Below are 21,184 nucleotides of genomic sequence, written 5' to 3'. Positions count from 1 at the left end.
ATGAAGGGATATGGATGTGGGGGGGGGGGCCCAGTTTGTGTAGACACACACATACACCATGCCACAGGATAACCTTGGATGTTGGTTCTTTTCTTCTGCCTCTTTTGACATAGTAACTCCTGTTCTCCACCAGACTAGCTGACCTTTGGCTTCTGGGAGTCTCCTGTCTCTGCCTCCTATCTCACTTTTAAAGTACTGTGATTACAGACATGCACCATTATACCTGGCTTTCTGTGGGTCTCACTAGGTATCCCAGTCTGGCTTCAAACTTGCAGATCCTCCTGTGTCAGCCTCCCAAAGTCTTACAGGGCTGTACCACCATCATTTGTTCATTTGCTGACAGGCTCTCCTGGAATCCATACTGACCGTAAATCTCTGTGTAGCCAAGGATGCCCTGGATTTTGTGATCCTCCTGCCTCTGCCCCACCAAGTATTTCGGTGACAGGACTGTATCATCACAACCAGTTTATGTGCCAGTGAGGATGGAACCCAGGGTTTCAGGCATACCACCAACTAACCTACATCCCTCAGCCCTCACTTTATATAGTTCTGGTTAGCCTCAAGCTGGAATTGCAGGCTCGTGCCGTAACACCCAGCCATGTGGGTCCTTTGTGGCATTGTCCCACTGAGGAACCACCCTTCAGAGCTACTGCCATCTTCCTCGAGTTCTGTGAGGCATGCACACTCTCTTAAACCTTTCTTCTCTGGCTGGTCCCTGTGACCCTCGGGGCTTGTAGCATGATATTGGGATGTTGACATGGCTGATGGTAAAGAGGCTTGGCTATCACCAGGCCTGACGACCTAATTTTGGTCCTATGATGGAAGGAGGGAACTGATTCTGAAAGTTGTTCCCTAACTTCCACACAGGGGCACACACACAAAACTTAGTAAGTGTGTGTGTGTGTGTGTGTGTGTGTGTGTGTTTTAAAAAACACTAAAAACAAAACAGGTGTAAGTCATCTCAATGCTAGAAGGATTAGAAGTTCAAAGTCATAGAGACTCCAACCTGGGTCATATATGACCCTGGCCTTTAAAGGGGGGTTGGGGAGAGCCGGGCAGTGGTGGCACATGCCTTTAATCACTGTAGTCAGGAGGCAGAGGTAGATGGATCTCTGAGTTTGGGGCCAGCCTGGTCTACAAAGTGAGTGACAGCCAGGAACACAAACCCTGTCTCCAAAAAAAAGGGGGTAGCTGTTCACCTTTGCTGACACATTCCCATCCCTTAAAGAGCAGTGGAATCAGCCCCCTAGAGTGGACAGTGTGTTAGGCAGAGTACAAGGAGCGGCTCTCAGCCCCCACCAGGAAACAGGTTTAAGTGCCACTGCCACTTTGATTCTTCATTAAAGATATGTGAGTAAATCAGGAGTAACCAGAGCCAGTCTGGTCCTAGAGGGTTCTAGGATACGAGCTATCAGCCAGGATCAAGGATCAGGGTTTGTGTGTGCACAAATGTAAATACACACCGGATACCCAATTTGTGTTCCTCAGAATTAGTCCATAGCTGGTTCTGTCTTCCTTTCCTGTTAGTTTGTTTTCTTGTTTCATTCTTTTTGTTTGTTTTGAAGTACTTTCTTATGTAGCCTAGATTACCCTTGAACTCACTGTGTGGCCCAGAATGACTTTGAAGTCCTGCCACCATCTCCCAAGTGCTGAGATTACAGGAGCATACTTTCATACTCAACTTGTCTTTTTTAAAAAAACAAACAAACAAATGTTTATATTTATGTGGATGTATTTGTGCCAGAAGTCATCAGATCTCCTGGAACTGTAGTTCCTAGTGATTGTGAGCCGTGTAGGTACTGGGACCTTTTTCAGAACAGTTAAGTGCTCTTAACCACTGAGCCATGTCTTGAGCCTTTTGTCTTCTTATTTTGAGACAAAATCTTGCCTACAGATCCCAGTCTGCTCTACAGCTTTCTCTGTAGCACAGGCTAACCCAAAATTACTGATCCCCTGCTCTGCGTTCCAGATGTTAAATTTACACTGCACTACCCTCACCTTAATATTTCTATTCTTATTTTTATTTGCTTTGTAGCCCAAGCTAGCCTCAAACTCAAGATCCTCCCGCCTTGGCCTCCCCAGTATTAGAATTTCAGGCAGGCCCCACCACACCTAAGTCCCTCTTTAGCAATTTTACTGAGTGCCTACACAGCTGAGGCCTTTTAGTTAGAAGGCAATCTCTGTTTGGGGTTGTAGAAGAAAGAAAAGAGTCAGAGCAAAGGTGAAAGGGCAGGAGCCCCTGGCCTGAGATGGCTTAACTTACTCAACAGAACGCTAAACCTGGTAGTCCAGGTCTGTATTCGCAGCTTCCCAAGGAACTAATGCAGAAAAATCCCTCAAAATCTTCACTGTCATCAAAAAACATAAAAAGGCCTGGAGAGGTAGCTCAGCAGTTTTTAATGCCTGCTGCTCAGCCGTCAGTTAGAAGTGTGTATTCCAGAACAAGTCTGGCCCACAGCACATTCCTGTAACCCCAACTCAGTTGTGGAGTTGGGGAAGACAAGAGAATCCCTGAGACTCTTTGGCATCTAGCCTTGACCAAAAAACAAACAAACAAACAAACAAAAAAAAAAAAATCAGAAACTCCATGTTCAGGAGAGACTATCTCAAAGAGCATGGTCGAATAGGCTTCTAATCCCAGCATTAAGGGGCCAAGAGCCAGCCTGGTCTTCAGACTGAGACAATATCTTAAAAAAAAAAAAAAAAAAAAAAACCCTAGGTGAAGAGTGGCAGAGAAGAACCCCTATCCTGATGCCCTCTTCCAGTCTGTGAACACACACTCATACAGACACGCCCCCCCAAAAGATGTTAGCATAACAGTGCATGCCAATAATCACCAAACAGTATCTGTCTGTCTTGAAATAAGCTTAATAATGAGTATTTGTTCATCTTGCTTGGGGCCGTGGTTCAAACACAAATACAAGGGAAGGAAGAGGAGAGAGGAGAGGAGAGGAGAGGAGAGGAGAGGAGAGGAGAGGAGAGGAGAGGAGAGGAGAGGAGAGGAGAGGAGAGGAGAGGAGAGGAGAGGAGAGGAGAGGAGAAAGACAGAGGAGCGAGAGAAAACAGAAGGAGAGCCAGGCATAGTAGCACACACCTTTAATCACAGCTCTGGAGCCAGAGGCTGGCAGAGAACAGCCAGGGTCACATGGAGAGCCGTGTCTCAAAAATACCAAAAAAAATTAAAGAAGAAGGCAGAAAAAAAATGAAATAAGCTGTTTGTTTTCCATTTCAGAAAATTGGCAACTTCTCCATTGTGCGACGTCTGGGAGTGCAGGAGTGTATCCTTCTGGTCACGCAGCGTATAACCAAGTACCCGGTGCTAGTGGAACGTATCATCCAGAACACAGAAGGTAGGAACCTTCTGCCATAACCCTGGGTCTGTGTGGATTGCTGCCTCAGCCCACCAACCCTGAAGTTTATCAGTGGACTGGCCAAGTTACCTCTTGTAATCCCCTATACTGGGCACCAGGCACTCGGCACAGAAAGAGGGGAGCTAGGTGAGCCTCTGCCCTTAGCAAATGCTGGGCTGAGGCAGGTCCCAGGTCACTATCTCTAAACTAGATGAAAACAAGATGATTCTTGGGTTATTGAATGATTTCTGGGTCTGGAGATGGCCCAGCCATTAAGAGACCAGCTGCTTTTCCAGAGGACCCAGGCTTGAGTTCTAGCACTCACATGGTGGCAGCCATACGTAACACCAGTTCCTGGGGAATCTGATGCCCTCCATAGGCTCTATATGTGTGGTGCACAGACAAAATACCTATAAATGTAAAATAAAATTGTAAAAATTTAAGTTTAAGTTTAAAAAAAGGAAGAAAAGAAAATAACAAGGAAAGAAAAGAAGAAAGGTCTTGTGTTAAATGGCCAGGGAAAGATCTGAGCTGGGTGCAGTGGGCACAGGTATTCTCTCAGGGACCTTGTGTTGTGTGACATTAATAAATGTCAACTTACTTCAAATAGGATTTGGGAACTGACAATAGACCAAAGTACAACTGATGAGCCAATGACTTTATTGAGGGTACTTAAGAGAATGGATATGTAGTTATTTATAGGAATAGGGGTGACTCAAAGGCAGCTGCTTCACCAAAAACTACCCCAGCATGGGTTAGGACTCAAGAAAGCTAAAGTTCTCTGCAGATCTTACAGACAGCTAAACATGTTGGAGAGTCTCCTCTCCTTGGCAATCCTCATTGCTTATATAATCTTAGAGAGATCAACTGTGTGATTCTGGTGAGTTTCAGGGAATTTCCTGAGACTTGCGAGTTGTTTACTTTTTGAGTTTTAACAGCTTCCCTCCAGGATAGAATGTTTCAGTTCAGAGGAAATTGCTACACAACACATAGACAGGAAGAGACATGTTCTATACCAGCCTGGGCTACATTATGAGATCCTGATTCAAAACTCAAACAGAAGAAAGGATGACATGCTGATAGCCACAGAAAACACAGTAAAAAGGTCAGAAAGCATTCCAGGTGCTCTTGGGGGCCTAGCATGGTGACCACCTCTTTCCATATTTCTGGTAGGTTTGGGCCATGTGAAAATAGGAAGTTTCCTTACTAAAGAGACTGATATCAGCTGAAGACACTCCAAGACCAAGTTCCCTGCACAAGGAGATTATTTGCCCCAGAGGACAAAGGGCAGGGATAAGAGACAAAAGATAGGAGATAGAGCACAAGGGAGAGGAGGAAGAGAACAAGGAAAAAGGGAAACATATTATTCCTGGAGGGACAAAGGACTACCTGTGGATAGAGAGAAAACAGATGTGGTCCATAGGCAAATGGAAGTATATAAAGGTTAAGAGGGAAGCCCATGTGTTAGGATGAGGTGTTTAATTTTAATTGGACAAGTTAATTAGGGCAGCCACTAAGGGGTTTGTGATCGCTGAACTTCAATACTTCGATAGCTGGGCCTTGGTAGTCAGCCTCAGAAGGAGGAAGTGGCCAAATACTTGGTGGCTAGCTTTAGGAATGTTATTTAATGTTTTGAGTTTTGTTTTTGTTTTTTTGTTTTTTTTGTTTTTTTTTTTTTTCAAGGTAGAGGGAATGGGGGAGAAGGGCAAGACCTGCCAAAGCCATGTTTGCCATGTTCTGGTCGGTGAGAGTCCTTTCACCTACTCTGTTCTTCAGGTGGGAGGGGCTTCTCTCTGTTGTAGCAGGAAGCTTTTCATGAAGAGCCAAAGGACTGGAGGGGGTCTGTATACAGTAGTGGTAGGAGTGCGTGCACTGTGCTCAATAGTTTATGCCATTCAAACCATCACGCCTTAACGTTTGCATTTGAGCAAAAGCTAAACTCTAAGCCAGGCATGGTGGCACATGCCTGTAACCCCAACATTCCAGAGGCGGAGGTAGGAAGATCTGCAAGTTTGCGGCTGGTCTGATCGACACTAAATTCTGGGCTAGCCAGGGCTACGGGACAAGCCCCTTCTCAACACAAAAAAAATACAGGTCAGGAATAGTGGCTCAAGCCTTTAGTCCCAGCACTCAAGGCAGAGGCAGGTGGATCTCTGTGAATTGCACAGCAGCTGAGGCATGTGGAGAGACCCTGTCTCAAACAAAACAACAAAACTAGCTAAGTGTGGTATTGCAAGCCCGTAACTCTGAGCAGTGGTCCTAGGAAGCACATCTCACAGATCCAGACGCAGCAAGCACATCAGCTTCTGTGTATCTGTAAGCATGGGCTCAGAAACCAGTGCTACCTCTGCTTACATGTGACAGCCGGTACCGAGGACTACAAAGACCTGAGCCAGGCCCTGAGTCTCATCAAAGACATCATCTCACAAGTGGACGCCAAAGTCAGTGAGTGTGAGAAGGACCAACGCCTCAAGGAGATCGCAGCCAAGATGGACTTGAAGTCCTCCAGCAAACTCAAGAACGGGCTAACCTTCCGGAAGGAGGACATGCAGCAGCGCCAGCTCCACCTGGAAGGCACCCTGTGCTGGAAGTCCACGTCGGGGCGCCTGAAAGGTAAATCTCTGCCTCTGGCCACCTCTGGATCCGCATGGTACTAGCTTGGAGCTCCAGTTGCCATGTTAGTGTGGTAGGCACCACCTTAGAGTGCTGGGCTCTGTCTTGGATTGGTATTCTATCTTGAATTGTCACCAAGCTAAGAGATGGGAACACAACCAGACTTGCAGCACTCGAATGCCTTGAATTCTAAATCAGCCAGTGGGCTAGAGAACCGGACAGAGGAGCTGTTTAATTTAGACAAGCTCCTCAGAAACGGCTCTTCCTGGGATGGAGTTGCAGGTCAGTTGTTAAGTGCGTTTCTGACATTCATCGGGTCCTGGTTTCTATCTCCAACCCCAAGTAAACTTGACTATAGTGACCGTCAGCTCTAGGGAAGTAGAAGGAAGAAGATTGGGAGTTCAAGGTTGTCCTCAGCTACATAGCAAGTTTGAAGCCAGAGTAGGATCCATGAAACCCAGTCTCAAAAGAGAAGAAGAAAAGAAAAGGGCTCCCTATGATACTCACGTGCAAAACTCACTGCGAGAGATGCTTACACCATCATACAGGGACCCGACACCAAGCAGGACTGGGATTCAGAGAGCCTGAGGCCAGCCCTGCCTGCATCTGTGTAGGCAAGGTATGACCTGGGGCAGAAAGAGAAGTCCATTTTCAACAAAGAGAACACTGGCCTGAATTGATCCCCAGCCAGGCATCGTGGCACATGCCTGTAACCTTAGTGTTGGGGTGTGACAGAGACAGTCAGATACCTGGAGCTAACTGGCCAGCCAGCCTAACCGAATAAATGAGTCTCTGGGTCAGTGAGAGACCCTGTCTAAAAACTCAGGTTGAGGGCTGACAAGGTAGCCTACTACCCACTGATATTTGTTGCCAAGCCTAACAACCTGAGTTAAATGCCTGACCCACATGTGGAAGAAGCACAAAATTAATAATACACAAAATAAATAAATTTAAAAAAATAAGTGATCAGGAAAGATACCCCACATCAACCCCTAGTGCACGCACATACACACATACACACAGTTTATAAATACTGCACATGCCACCCATATACACAAAGTAGTAATGTAATAACTGAGGGACTGGAAAGATGGCACAGCCATTAAGAGCATCTGCTGCTCTTGTAGAAGACTAAATTTTGTGTCCAGAACCCACCCTGGGCAGCTTGCAGCTGCCTGTTACTCCAGCTCCAGGAATCCAGCACCTCTAGCCCCTGAGAACACTTGCACACACATGCACTAAACCACATAGAGACCCCTGCCTATATACATGCACACACGTGCAGACACACACACAGTTAAAACTGAATCCTTAAAGAACTGCATGGCACACTGGAGCTCTGGCCTAGTTCTGAACAGTCTGAGCAGGATCCCCTGAAGGGACCATCTGAGGAGAGCCTCTGGCATTCGTTGACGCTGACTCTCCAAACTCAGGAACTTTGGAATGGGGTGAGTTAGAGTTGGGACTTGTAGAATGAGAAGCTGAAGCATCATGGTACTTAAGCTGCCCCGAGCCCCTCTGGACATGTGGCCACTAAGACCCTCCTCTGTGTGCTGGTCTCTGCAGATGTCCTCGCTGTCCTGCTGACCGATGTGCTTTTGCTGCTCCAAGAAAAGGATCAGAAATATGTCTTTGCTTCTGTGGTATGTGTCCAAGTCTTCAAGGGTCCTACTTGCTGGTACAGTACAGTGGTGGGCCCACTGAAGGAGGATGCCCATGACAAAACAGGGAGAGGGAAATACAGGGAGGAAAATACACTGACAGGCACCCTGTCTCGTCAGGATCCTTTCAGAAGGTTCCAGACAGTCACGGGTAGAACTTATAGAGAATAAATCCTTGTCTTGCTCCCTGGTGTGGTGCTGATTCTCACTGGAAGGTCTCAGGTGGGAAGGCCTCAAGCGGGACACTCAGGCAAATTGTCATTTGGTTAAAAGTTTATTAAAAGAATTTGTAATGCATAAGTGTACAGACAGATGGCAGGATGGAGGAGGCTCTAAACGGAGTTCAGGCTCAAGAGGCAGAATAGGGACCATTTTTTATAGGTATGAGAGGAAAGAGGAGGGTTCACATAAGCTGTCTCTGATTTCTGGGTGGCAGACCAGAGGGACAGAATTCCACGGTAGGACTGTTCCATTTGGAGGATGTGAGAAGGAAGAGCGCATCTAGTTGAGGCATGTAAATTTACTTGAGGAAGTGAGAGCCGTGTGTCATTCTTCTGGAATGGTCCCTGGGGAGTCTTTGCTGACTCCTGAGACTGATGTCTGTCTCCTCCCATGGCAGCAAAGATGCCAGAATCTGCTCTGAGGATGGAGATAGTGGAGCTGCAGGTGGGCAGAACTTGAGCAGTGTCTGGTCTGGAGTCAAGCATTTCCTGGAGTGCCCAAGGAGCCCCTTACAGATTCAGACATAGTCTCTATACCAGGAAGTGGGGAGGGGGGAGGGGCCAGCCTGTAAACTATGAGCCTAGGGAGAAAGGGCAAGGCTGCTGCCTGATTAGCCCCTAACCCAGAATCTAAAACATCCTCAGTCTTCCCAGCCTCATCACTTTTCTGTGGCTCTCCTGCTACCCAACATTCCTGGGTACTCACAGACTCCAGGGTCTGGCCAAAAGAACCTTACCTTGGTGTATAGATATTAGATAGGCTGGTGAGGCAGATAGTGAAAGGCCTCTGCTCCGGAGGTCTGTAGAGAAGGGGCTGGGGGTTGGGGGGACAGGGAGCTGAAGACAAGGACCTAAACTGAGTTTAAGTGGCACACTTACATGGACCCTTTGGGATATGCTCCATTTACATGGACAAAGAACGAAAGACACCAAGACCTAGAGGTTCCGTGTCGTAACAGGCAACTGTTCAGTCCCTGAGTGGCCATGCCCCCATGGATGGGGGTCAGAGAAAGGAGGGAGATGAGAAAAGGGAGTGAGGAAAGGTGGGCCAAAGCAAAGAGCTGGGTGTGGTGCCCCAACCCCTCCCTCCCCCCCCCAGGTTTTCAGCACAAAGTGTTAGATCCGGAGAGAAAGAGGTGAGATGTGAACAAAAGACAACCCCCTCTACCAAAGCAGATTATCCTTTAATCAAAGAGAAGGATGCAGTCTCTGCAGGAGTGGAGATGTGGCAAGGCCGGCACTTAGTGGCTTCTAGGGCAGAAAAGGCATCCCTTGCAGTGACAGATCCCAGCTACCCTGTCCCCTCAGGCTCAGAGCGGTAAGCCCTGCCAGGGTTGGTATGTTGATCTTAAAGCACCTCAGAACCCTCCCCTCCCTTGTCACCATTCCCACCTCTCCACAAACTGGGTCAGGTTATTCCATCACAGATGTTCGTTTGCCCAGCACACCTCTGTGCCACCATAGTCTCACAGAAAGCAGAGATGTCCACTGTGATAGCTGTGGCCCCTCATACTGTCAGGAGACTTCGAGGCACTAATAGACTTGACAGTGGGCCCTAAGCTTCCGGGGAAACATGCAAACACCACCATCTTCCCAGACCTTCTTGTCTTCCTGCCTCCCTTTATGGCCACCAGATGGATCACTTTGTATCCCGCATACTGTGTCACAGGCCTGTCTTAGTCTCCAGAAATGCAACCACAGACACCCAGTGTTAATATGTTCCAGGAGTTCTTTTTCAAAAAAGCACACACACAAAGAGAAAAATCCTCCAAGCTGGCATGATGGCATACGCTTATCATCTCACGGTTTTAAATGCAGGGCCTTATATAGCCCAGGTTGACCCTGGAATTCATTTAGCTGAGACTGACCTTGAACTTCTGAGCTTCCTACCTCCAAGCCTTAAGTGTTAGGGTGGCAGGCCTGTGACACCACACCTGGTCTAATCTTACAGTCCTATAAGGATACCAATTATACTGGACTAGGGCCACTATAAAAACAAACCTTGCTTAACATGATTACATAAAGGTTCTGTCTCTACACACCATCATGTTCTAAGGTAGCTGAGCTTAGGATCTCAGTATATGAATTATAAGAGAGTCTGGGGCAGTAATAGACTTGACAGTGGGCCAGCCCTCAGCTTCCAGAAAACATACAAACACCACCATCTTCCCAGACCCTCTTGTCTTCCCTCACGCCTTTCATCCCAGCACTCAGGAGGCAGAGGTAAATAGATCTCTGAATTTGAGGCCAGCCTGGTCTACAGAATGAGTTCCAGGACAGCCAGGGCTACACAGAAAGCACTGTCTCACAAAACTAAGAGAGAGAGCGAGAGTATATGTGTGAGTGTGTGTGTGTGTGTGTGTCTACAAGTGCACTGTGCATACATGTGTACACACACACAAATGTTTAAAAATATTAATAATAAAAGAGAGACCAGGTATGATGACATACCTATAATTCCAGCACTTGGGAGGCAGAGGCAGGCAGATCTTTGTGAGTTTGAGGCCATCCTGGTCTACAAAGTGAGTCCAGGACAGCCAGGGCTCTGTTACACAGAGAAACCTTGTCTTTAAAAAAAAAAAAAAAAAAAAAAAAAAACCAACAACAAAAGAGAGGGAGAGAGGTGCCCTTTTCTGGGCATAGTGGTACGCACCCGAAATCCCAACACTTAGGAAGCTGAGGCAGGGTCACTGTAAATTTGAGGCCTGCAGCGTTTCACAGTGAGCTTAAGGCCTCTAAAACAAAACCCATTAAAAAGAATACTAGGATATCGGTTGAAAAGTCTCCAGTTAGTAAACTTCTGCTCTGTTCTGGCATGACAGTTCAGTGCTTGAAGACCAGAACTCACTCCCCAGAATCCATACAAAAAGGTAGGATGTGGTGGCACACACTAGTAGCCATGTGCTGGGGAGGAAGATACTGGGGGCTCATCGCCACCTGCCCAGCAAGATTACCAAGCACACTTGTGACATTGTCTCAGCAACCAAAGTAGATGGCACCTGAGGTCCAACAGCCAAGATGATCCTCTGCCTTCCGTATGAATGTGTATACACACTGGGCGTCTGGGCATGTCTCCCCCTTTAGTCCTCCACTATAGTGGCCCTCTCTCCAGACTCAGGATTCTAATGTTTTTTGGATATAGCAAGACAACAGTGAAGTCTCTGTCACCTTCTCCTACACAGGACTCAAAGCCACCTGTCATCTCTCTGCAAAAGCTCATCGTGAGGGAGGTAGCCAACGAGGAGAAGGCCATGTTTCTGATCAGCGCCTCCATGCAGGGGCCAGAGATGTACGAGATCTATACCAGCTCCAAAGAGGACAGGAACATCTGGATGGCCCACATCCGCCGAGCCGTGGAGAGGTGAGACAAGCCCAGGGTTTCCTGCCTCCTCAGGCTGGATCCTCACTTGTGACCTTGACCTCCCAGACAGACCACTTGGTTCATTGCTTCACTGGTTGGCTGGCTGGCTGGCTGACTTTGAGAGACAGTCTCCTGCAGCCCAGGCTTTGCTCCAACTCATTTTGTTGCCAGTGATGACCCTTATTCCTGCCTCTACCTCCCAGGTACTGGGATGAAAGGCATACACCACCATACCCAGCATATGCAGTGCCAGGGATGGAACCTAAGCTTCATGAGTGCTAAGTGAGCATCCTAGCACTTCTCATAAGTGAACTAATGGAGTCTACTCCTTCTCATAATACCAACCTGTCGCCATGCTAAAACGGCCTGGATATCTCTGTACCCAGCGAATGAGGGGCCAGGCAGTTCTAACTTGAACCTTTATTGTGGGCCACTCAGATAAACAGCTTGAGGCCAGCCTTGTTGGAGCATGTTGTAATGCCCTATCATTGTTTCTTAGGTTGAGTGCCCTCCAGATCCCAGCCCAGTGCCCGCTCTCTTCCACCTGCCCGAACTAGAATCTTCCTGACAGGTGGGCATGGGAAGCTGTGGCCAGCCTCTGGCTTTACACTCCCATCACGCTCAGTAATTTTAGCTCTGAGTGGCCCATAGCCTCCAGGACCTGACTGGAAGTGGCCACCTCTGTGCCACAGCCAGGCACATTAAACATGAGAGTCTGGAGAGAACTCAGTGGCTAACAGTGCTTACTGCTTTTGCAGAGGAGCCAGGTTAAGTTCCAAGTACCCACATAGGGTGGCACACATCTGGCTGTAATTTTAATTCAGGGGGTCGAATACCTTTTTGTGGCACCCACAGGTACCTGCACATACATGGCATGTGCACACACATATAAACTAAATCCAATAACAGATAGTTTAAAGAAGGTATACAAGGAGCTGAGCTTGGTGCGCGCCTATCCTCAGCAGGAACCTGAGGCAGAAGGATCACGAGTCATCTCTTTGAGAACTGTCATGTGTCATTGGTTGTCCTTGTCGTCCCTTCTCTTCCTCCAATCAGAGTCCCCCACAAAAAGTGCAGGACTTGGGCTATGGTTCATTATTGATAGAGTGTTTACCCAGTGTGCACAAAGACCTCGCTGTAAACCCCAGCACCAAATCAGCTCAGTTTGGTGGTAATGCCTGTTATTCTAACACCTGAGTAGTAGAGGCAGGAGGATCAGAAGTCCAACATCATCCTTGACCACTGTAGATCCAAGGCTACCCTGGGATGATGCATGGTGCCTGATGTCTTTAAAAGGCAAAACAAAACAAACAAAAAACCGGGTGGTGGTGCCACGCACCATTCTTTAATCCCCACCCTCAGAGAGGTAGAGGCAGGTAGATCCTGAGTTGAAGGCTAGCCTGATCTACAGAAGGAGTTCTAGGACAGTCAGGGCTACACAGAAACCCTGTCTTGGAAAACAAAACAAAAGCTCATCCATAGAGGGTGGGGATGTAGGTCAGTGGAAGAGCCTTTTATAGCTAATACAGGCCCTGCCTCGGGAGTTCTTTTCATAGTTACATGTCTTTATTGGAGCGGTGAGCTGTGCCATGCATGTGGAGGTTAGATAACAACTTTGCCAGTCAGTGATTCTCTTCTGTCATGTAGATCCTGGGGATCGAACTCAGGTACCAAGGCCACAGAGGCTATCGGACATCCTGTCACTCTTTGCCTACACCACTCAGACAGTCCCCTCTAGATCTAGGGCTCCATTATCCCCCAAGCCATCTCGACAGCATTAGAGGGTCAGGAAGAGGATGCTCTGCAGTGCTGGTGTCAGGACAGCTAACCCACGAGACACTGATGGCAGCCATCCCCCTTCCCTGCAGCTGCCCTGACGAGGAGGAGGGCGTTTTCAGTGAGGCTGAGGAGAGAAAGATGGCTGAAGCCCGCAGCATGAAACTCCGGGACTTTCAAGGTAAAGGGGGCCAGCACCATGGGCAGGTCCGTCTTGTAACCCATGGGTCCACATCAAGTTCCTATCACTTCGTTGAGGTTTAATGCACATACCATAAGGTTCACCCATTTTTAAGAGTTGAGTTCAGGGCCAGGAATGTGGCTCAGTAGTGGTTGACTAGCTTGCCCTGGGTTCTAACACCAGCACCACATATACAGGCACATGTGTCAGAAATGCAAGGGCATCTTCAGCCATGTGGTGAGCAAAGCTTGCCAGCGCTGAAGACCAGACAGACAAATAAGGAAAGGTAGAAAACTGAAACAGCACAATAAAAAAAGAAGTAAATGGAGCTGGCGGTGGTGGCGCATGCCTTTACTCCTACCACTTGAGAGGCAGAGGCCAGCAGATCTCTTAAGTTTGAGGCCAGCCTGGTCTACAGAGTAAGTTCTAAGATAGCCAGGGCTACACAGAAAAACTGTCTCAAAAAATAAATAGGAGGAGGAGGAGGAAGAAGGAAGAAGGAAGAGGAGAGGAAGAAGGAGGAGGAAGAGAAGGAGGAGGAAGAAGAGGAGGAGGAGGAGGAGAAGTATATGTGTGTGGGTAGTGGACATACAACAAACGTCCTTAACCACTGAACCACCTCACCAGCCCAAAGAGGCCGAGGTGGGAATTCGAAGCCAGCCTGTATTATGCAGCAATTACCAGATAAACCAAAAATCTACAGCAAGACAGTGTCTCAAAAACAAAAACTTAATCAGTCAAATACACCTCTGTTTTCTGGGCAGACAGGACAGCTCAGCAAGTAAAGATAGCTGGCCACCAAGCCTGACAATCCATGGCTTGGCTGTATTTGGGTAGCCAAGGCATGGGGAAGCTCCAGCCTGGGGGAAAATAAAATCCTCTCAGTAAAACAAACGGGCTGGAGAGACGGCTTAGCAGTTAAGAGTACTCGCTGTACCACCCTGTAGGCCAGAGTTCAGACCCAACACCTACATAACAAGCCAGATGTCCTATGCACACACGCAGGTCTGAAAAGTGCAGGCAGAGACAAGGATTGCCAGGATTTGCTGGCTTAAAGCATAGGTGAGAAAGCAAAACCCCAGTTTTGAGGAGAGACCCTACCTCACATGAATAGGCAACATGACAGAGAAGCGCACCTGACATCCTCTTCTGGCCTTCAAGCATGCACACAGATGTGCACACCCAAATATAGTCATGCATGCTCATATACACAAATAATTTGGGAGGTTTTTTGAAACAGAGTCTCTCTATATAGTCCTAGCTGCATCTTATAGACCAGAGATGCTTCTGCCTCCCAAGTGCTGGGATTAAAAGTGTGCACCACCATACCCAGCAAGTAAATGTTCAAAAACCAAACAACAGCAACAACAACAAACTGGACTGGCAAGATGGCTCAGTGTGTAGACCCTTGCTGCCAAGCCTGATGACCCAAATTCAATCCCCCGGTCCCACAGAATGGAAGGCATCGACTCCCACAAGTCGATGACCTCCATATACGTGTGTGCCCACAGATATACACAAATAAATGTAATACAAATTGTTTTAAATTTAAAGGGTGGGGGCTGTGGCATTTTTTGTTTGTTTGTTTGTTTCTTTTTTTTTTTTTTTTTTTTTTTTTTTTGGTTTTTTGTTTGGTTTGGTTTTTTTGCGGTTTTTTTGGGGGGGGGGGTATCTGGGTTTTTTTGGTTGGTTGGTTGGTTGGTTTTTGGTTTGTTTTGTTTGTCTTTCAAGGCTTGCTATTCCAGACTCCTTACCCTTCACTTTGGTGTTCACAGTGGGGATAAGAGGAGCAGTCATGAGGACAGGACCACACTGCAAAGCTAGTGGTGTTGGAGGGAGGATAGGGAAGGCACAGTCCAGCGGGGGGCCCACCCTCACAGCCTGACTCCAAGGCCAGGCCCCTAAGGCTGACCATCACCTCTGGGTTCTCCTGTAGAGCGACTGAGCCTGAAAGACCAGCTGATTGCCCAGAGCCTTCTGGAGAAACAGCAGATCTACCTGGAGATGGCTCAGCTGAGCGGACTGGAAGAGTCAGCCCAGTACCAAGGCCTCTTCCGAGGAGGCGGAGACCCCTCCGAGACCCTGCGGGGGGAGCAGATTCTCAGATCTGCCATGAGTGAGAGTAAGTCAGCCACCCCACTGAGCTACGCTATGATATTCCAGGGTGGGCTACCCAGGGGACTAAAGCCAGGCCCCGTACTCTGTTGCTTAACCAGGGCCGCCATCATTTTGCTTTTTTTCATAATCCAGGGAATGGGATCCAGCATGTGCAGTGGCTCTGCAGCTAAGCTCTGCCCAAATCCTTTAAGCACTTACTCAGCAAACTCTCCCTGGGCCACCTTGGGGGGGGGGGGGGGCCGAGGATGGGGAAATAAAACTTGAGCCTAAGAGATGGCCAGCAGGCGAGGGTACTAGCCTCCACATACGACAGCCTGAGTTTGGTCCTAGAGATCCACATAGTAAAAGGAGAGAACCAACCTGTACAAATACAGGTTGTCCTCTGAGCTCCACAGGTGTGCTGTGTCACATGTGTACACTCAAATATAATCAATCAATCAATCAATCAACCAATGTAATCTAGATTGTTGTTAGTAAGACAAAGTTCCCTGATACTGGTATTCCTTCTTCTCTGGAATAGGTCCCTGATAAGAATCTCAGGAAAATAATGTATGCTCTTTTGAGGGACTTCTGGAGTCCAGAATGCGCCCTAATCTTGGACCAGAACCTTAACCTCTAGCTCTGGCAGGCGTCCAGGCTTAACAACCATGGTATAATCCACGGGGTATACATAACCTACTATCCCCACACAGTTCTAGCCTGGCCATGCAGAGACACCTCTGCCAACCTCAAAGCTAGATAGACCTGGTAAGGGGAGCCTTTAATGCTACAGGAGCACTTACCAGTCAGTGCCATTGCAGCCACCAGGGCCCCAGGCAGTCGAGCAGGGTGGGCAGCCAGTGCTTAATGGCTCTCTTCCATCAGCAAGTCAGACCACTCAACCCTTTGCCTGTACAGATTAGCCAAGACCCAATGGTTGTCTTGCTCTCCCCAGCAATACCTGTACTACCCTTTCACCTCTGTCTCCTGTGGCTATTGTTCATGGCCTCCAAAAACACTGGTAAATCTGGTACTTGGGCTGGGAATATTCTCCCTGCCTCTTCGTCTGCAGACCATTGAAGGGTATATAGACCACTCTTACCCTCGTGGGCAGCCTCTTGTGTAGCTCTTCATTTAACATGTGTTAAATCTGTTACTATACCTAGGCAAGGACTGGTCTATCACATCCCTAGGCCCAGATAGGGAACTGATGACAGACCCAAGTAACAGTCACACAAGTCCAACTTGGTGAATCAGTAGGTTGTTTGAGTCACTTACAGGAAGAAGCAGGGGTAAGAAGTAGCAGTTCCTTACAACTTAAAAGGCAGCTGCATCGCTGAAAGCTACCCTAGCCTAGGTGATGACTAATGAAAGCTAGGACCCTGAAGCTCTCTTCAAGACTTGCAGGTGAAGTTGGCGAGACAGGTTGGAGAGTCTCTTCTCCCCAGCAGTCCTTTTCTGTATATAACCTTTAGTAAGTTTCAGGAACTTCCTAAGATTTGTGCATTGTTGACTTCCTGAGTCTTAACAAGTCTCACTTCAGAACTTTCTGAATCTTAAGGAGCCTGCCTCCAAGATGAATTGTTTCAAACCCAATGGCTGCCTGATTGCCTAGATGCTGAGGATGATGGCTCAGGATTGGGCTCTGTTGTTAGAGTGTTTGCCTAGCACTGGGTTCTATCTTTGGCACTGCCTGGGCTGAGGTGGTGGTGTGTACCCTTCATCCTAGCACTCACTGCCACACTTGCTCCTTGCTCAAGTCTGGGCTGCCCTGCTACCCGTGGTATAACCCCATCACCTGCTGACTTATGTTCCCCACCTCTCCCTCACAGTTGAGGGCATCCAGAGCCTGATCTGCCGGCGCCTGGGGAGCACCAGTAGCCAAGTGGAGGAGGGAGGTGTCTCTGCAGGCCTGCCTCGGAGGGCTGAGACCTTCGGGGGCTATGACAGTGTGGGCAGCCCCAGCAAGGGTATGTATGTCACTTTCCTCTGAGGCTGTGTCTTGGGAAGCTCATGAGCGGCGGATCCAGTGTACTGTACAGTGTAATTTCCTGAAATTTTAGTTGTTAGTCTTAGCCTTTAACATATGAGTTATCTCTCCAGAGTTGGGAGTGTAATTTCTGAGAACATTCCTCAGCCTTCTGAGTACTGTGGGCTCTGAACTACAAAGCCAGGACTCCATAGCAGGCCTCTAGGAATACCCTAGCCTGCATTTACTACATGGGCTGGGCTCAGAGGAGGGGGATCCCAAGCCTTGTGGGATTCATAGCATCCTCTTATGATCTATTTGGGGTCTCCAGGTGGCAGCTTTAGAAGGAAGGTGTACAACAGTGACCCCAGGCCCCAAGACTGGCAGGGGCCTGCTAGCAGCCCAGACTCCAAGCCCTGTGACAACACCACCCCCAGTGGCTGCTGCGAGGAATCGCTACAGGATGTAAGTGGCTTCTGGTAATTTTGATGGCATGGGTAAAGACAATCCATGTTGACATAACAGCCACTAACATGACAGCCTTCCAAGTTACTCCTGCAGACTCCTGGGAATGGCAAGTAGTGACGTGGGAAGGAGGCAGAGACAGAGATAGGCACAACATAGTTGCCTCAACTTCATCAGGCCCAAAGCCCCACATTGGTTCCACAGCTAACCAGAGTGCGTGGTGACATCTGCCAGTGCTCCTGACTACTGGCCCTTCCCTCCACCTTTGACTCAGCACATCCTTGTTGCTGAGGTTTCCAGAGGCTAAGGCTGCCTGCCCCAGCTGTCTGAAACTTGAACTGGATATGTATTTATTGCATGAGTAGCCACACAAGCTCCACTTCCAAGCCCACCCTACTGTAGAGCTGCTGTCAAGCCACCCACCCGACCATCTCCCAGGCTTCCCCACACCTTCATCCAACAGACTCTCAGATAGGCATACGTCAGATGGCCACAGGACTTCTGCCCCACAGTCACAGCCCGGCACTGAGTTTTGTTTTCTGTACAAAGGACTTGGCTCCTCCCACAGTGAGCTGTGGTGGTTTAGATCCCATGTGATACTATCTGTCATTCTTGTCTTCACAGGTGGAGATGCCTAGCACAGAGAGTAGCTCATGTCTGCCCACTGTCCTGGAATCAGAGGTACCGCCCCTGGTCCATCTCCCACAGGGACAGCATGCCCACATGCCCTATGCACCATCATCAGGTAGACCAATTTGGCTTTCTCTCTGCAGCTGGTCCACCGGGTTCAGACACTGTCGCAGTTGCTTCTTAGTCTCCAGGTACCTGCAGCATCAGGGAGGGACTGGCTGCTCCTGCCTGCCCTTGGCTGGTTGGCTGGGTCTAACCAAGTGCAGGACTCTCATTAGACCCACCCCTGTCCCTGTCCCCAGGCAGTCATCGCTCAACAGGATAGCTATGTGGAGATGCAACGGATGGCCATCCAGGAGCGGGAGAAGCAGTTCCGACTGCAATCAACACGTGGGAACCTGCTGCTGGAGCAAGAGCGGCAACGCAACTTTGAGAAGCAGCGTGAGGAGCGCGCGGGTGTGGAGAAGCTGCAAAGCCAGCTGCGCCAGGAGCAGCAGCGATGGGAGCGGGAGCGGGCACGCCAGCAGCAGGAACTGGAGCTGGCAGGTGCGCGACTGCAGGAGCGAGAGGGTGAGGCTCGCCAGCTGCGCCAGCGACTGGACCAGGAACGCACAGAGCTGGAGCGACAGCGCCAGGCCTACCAGCATGATCTGGAGCGTCTGCGAGAGGCCCAGCGAGCAGTGGATCGTGAACGCGAGCGCCTGGAGCTGCTGCGCAGGTTCAAGAAACAGAACACTGTACCAGGGGCACTGCCCCCAGAAGTGCTGGCCGAGGTTAGTGGGCCTGTATGGCCAAACCCTCTCAGCTGGAAATGTGTCTCGGTTTTGTGCTTGCGTAGTATGCATGAAGCCCCTAGTTCCAGCCCCAGCACTGTATTTTAAAAAAAAATTCAAATATGGTGGCACAGGCCTAGCACTGAAGAGGTAGAGGCAAGAGAATTAGAACATCCTTGGCTACATAGCAAGTTCAAGACCATTTGGGCTCTGTGAGACCCTAGGGCATGGTGGAGCCAGGCCTAATGTCACATGCCTTTAATCCCCAGCACTCAGGATGCAGAGATGGATCTCTGTGAGTTTTAGGCCAACCTGGTCTACATAGAGTTCCAGGGCAGCCAGGGCTACATAGAGACACCCTGTCTCCGAAAAGAAAAAGAAAAGAAAAAAAAAAGTGTGAGTTGTCCAAATATAAATTGTATCTATATTTGAGAGAGCAGAGCGGGCGGGGGGGGGGGGGAGAACAAATGAACACATATGTATATGGCTCATATGACCATGGGTACACACACACTGCTGTGCTCCAAGAACGCTCATTCACCAGAAGCCAGTTTAGATGGAAGCGGTGCTTTGCAGAGTGCAGAACCGACCTTCCCAGCTCAAACTGGACCCAGAGCCGGGTAGACAGCACCCATTCATCTCTGAGCATTTAACAGCCATGTTTGGTCCTCCCCAGGCCAAAGCCACCAAAACGCTCGGAAGCCTGGTGTGGGTTAGTAGCCACCAGCAGGCTTAGCAGCTATAGGATGTGTCTTCTATCACTTCCAGGCCCAGCCTGCATGTCACCCTCCCAGCTTCAATGGGGATGGGCTGGAGGGGCACTTGGCCCCAGCCAAAGCACCGGGAAGCCAAGGGAGCGTGCTGCTACACGGCACAGGACCTGAGTGCATAGAGCGGCCTGAGGTGACCCGCTGGGACAGTGCCCCTGCTGAGAGCCGGCCGGCCAAGAGCGACGTGCCCATCCAGCTGCTCAGTGCCACCAATCAGATTCAGAGGCAGACCGCCGTGCAGCAGCAGATCCCCACCAAGCTGGCCGCCTCCACCAAGGGTGGCAAGGACAAGGGCAGCAAGAGCAGGGGTTCCCAGCGTTGGGAGAGCTCAGGTGAGCTGCAACCCACCCCGGAGGCTCAAGGACCCCTACACCATTCAGAGAAGCAGCACTCCCTTCCCAGTGGACCTCAGACAGGGAGGCAGATAACCAAGCAGCAGCATGGGCAAGAAGGCAGAGAAATTCATTTTTCCAGTTGCATTTCTGTTGTGGTAAAAATGCCCTGACTCATACATAGTTCCAGGTTTGAGTCCATCACTGTGAGGAGTCACAGCAGGGAAAGCCTGAGACAGCCAGTCATATCCAGTCAGGAGCAGAGAGAAATGAATGCATGTATGCTTAGTGTCCAGCCAGCCAGCTCCACTCTTATCCAAACCTAAGAAATGGTGGTGCCCCAGACTGGGTCTTCCACACCGATAAAGGCAGATAAGAGCCCCACAGACAGATAACCACAGCTCAGCCTGATGGAGGCAGTCCTTCACTGAAACCTTTGTCCCAGGTTGAGTTGTTGACAGAATTAACCATCATGCTCACTTACTTAGAACCTCCCAGCTGGGGCACAGGACAGGCACTAGGGGCTGTGCTATACCCAGCTTCTTAATCCCCTCACCACAGAGATTCCCTGTCCCCTGTTGACACAAAGTATTGTGGGACCTTCTCCATAAGCAGAATCCATGTCCTAATGATGATGGGGAAAGCGTGCTTGGGAGCCACAGGCTTCTCTCATGCCAACACTGACCGACTCCATGCCACCTTTCAAAGTTCTTATCTGGCTGCCCATGAGGAAGTGCGAGCAGGGGGGACGCACCCCACCAGATGGCATAGGGTCAGGTTCAAGCGCCTTCTCTCTTCCAGCGTCCTTCGACCTGAAGCAGCAGCTGCTCCTCAACAAGTTCATAGGCAAGGATGAGAATGCATCCCGGAACCGTCGCTCACTGAGTCCCGTCCTGCCCGCCACCCATGGATCTGCACCTGCCCCAGGTGAGCCCGGCCACAGGTGGGCCATTAGGGCTGCCCACTCTGGTTGCTTCTAACACTC

General features: G+C 49.3%; 1 protein-coding gene across 5 annotated transcripts in view; it reads left to right on the top strand.

The window, feature by feature from the left end:
- The window catches only part of Arhgef18 (Rho/Rac guanine nucleotide exchange factor 18), a 108,550-nt gene that overhangs the window by 85,158 nt on the left and 2,208 nt on the right, over positions 1-21,184 (top strand). For all 5 annotated transcript variants that reach the window (XM_076923811.1, XM_076923812.1, XM_076923810.1 and 2 more), the window contains 13 exons: positions 3,233-3,350; positions 5,715-5,963; positions 7,530-7,606; positions 11,028-11,206; positions 13,075-13,163; positions 15,100-15,285; positions 17,093-17,230; positions 17,561-17,694; positions 18,319-18,375; positions 18,468-18,515; positions 18,627-19,097; positions 19,866-20,199; positions 21,001-21,126. In XM_076923811.1, coding sequence (XP_076779926.1) covers positions 3,233-3,350; positions 5,715-5,963; positions 7,530-7,606; positions 11,028-11,206; positions 13,075-13,163; positions 15,100-15,285; positions 17,093-17,230; positions 17,561-17,694; positions 18,319-18,375; positions 18,468-18,515; positions 18,627-19,097; positions 19,866-20,199; positions 21,001-21,126 — 2,206 coding nt within the window. The remainder of the gene's footprint in view (positions 1-3,232; positions 3,351-5,714; positions 5,964-7,529; positions 7,607-11,027; positions 11,207-13,074; positions 13,164-15,099; positions 15,286-17,092; positions 17,231-17,560; positions 17,695-18,318; positions 18,376-18,467; positions 18,516-18,626; positions 19,098-19,865; positions 20,200-21,000; positions 21,127-21,184) is intronic.

Source organism: Arvicanthis niloticus, chromosome 24 (assembly GCF_011762505.2).
Source record: "Arvicanthis niloticus isolate mArvNil1 chromosome 24, mArvNil1.pat.X, whole genome shotgun sequence".
Lineage (NCBI taxonomy): Eukaryota > Metazoa > Chordata > Mammalia > Rodentia > Muridae > Arvicanthis > Arvicanthis niloticus.
Note: the sequence above shows the minus strand (reverse complement) of the source record. Positions and strands in the feature narration are given on the sequence as shown.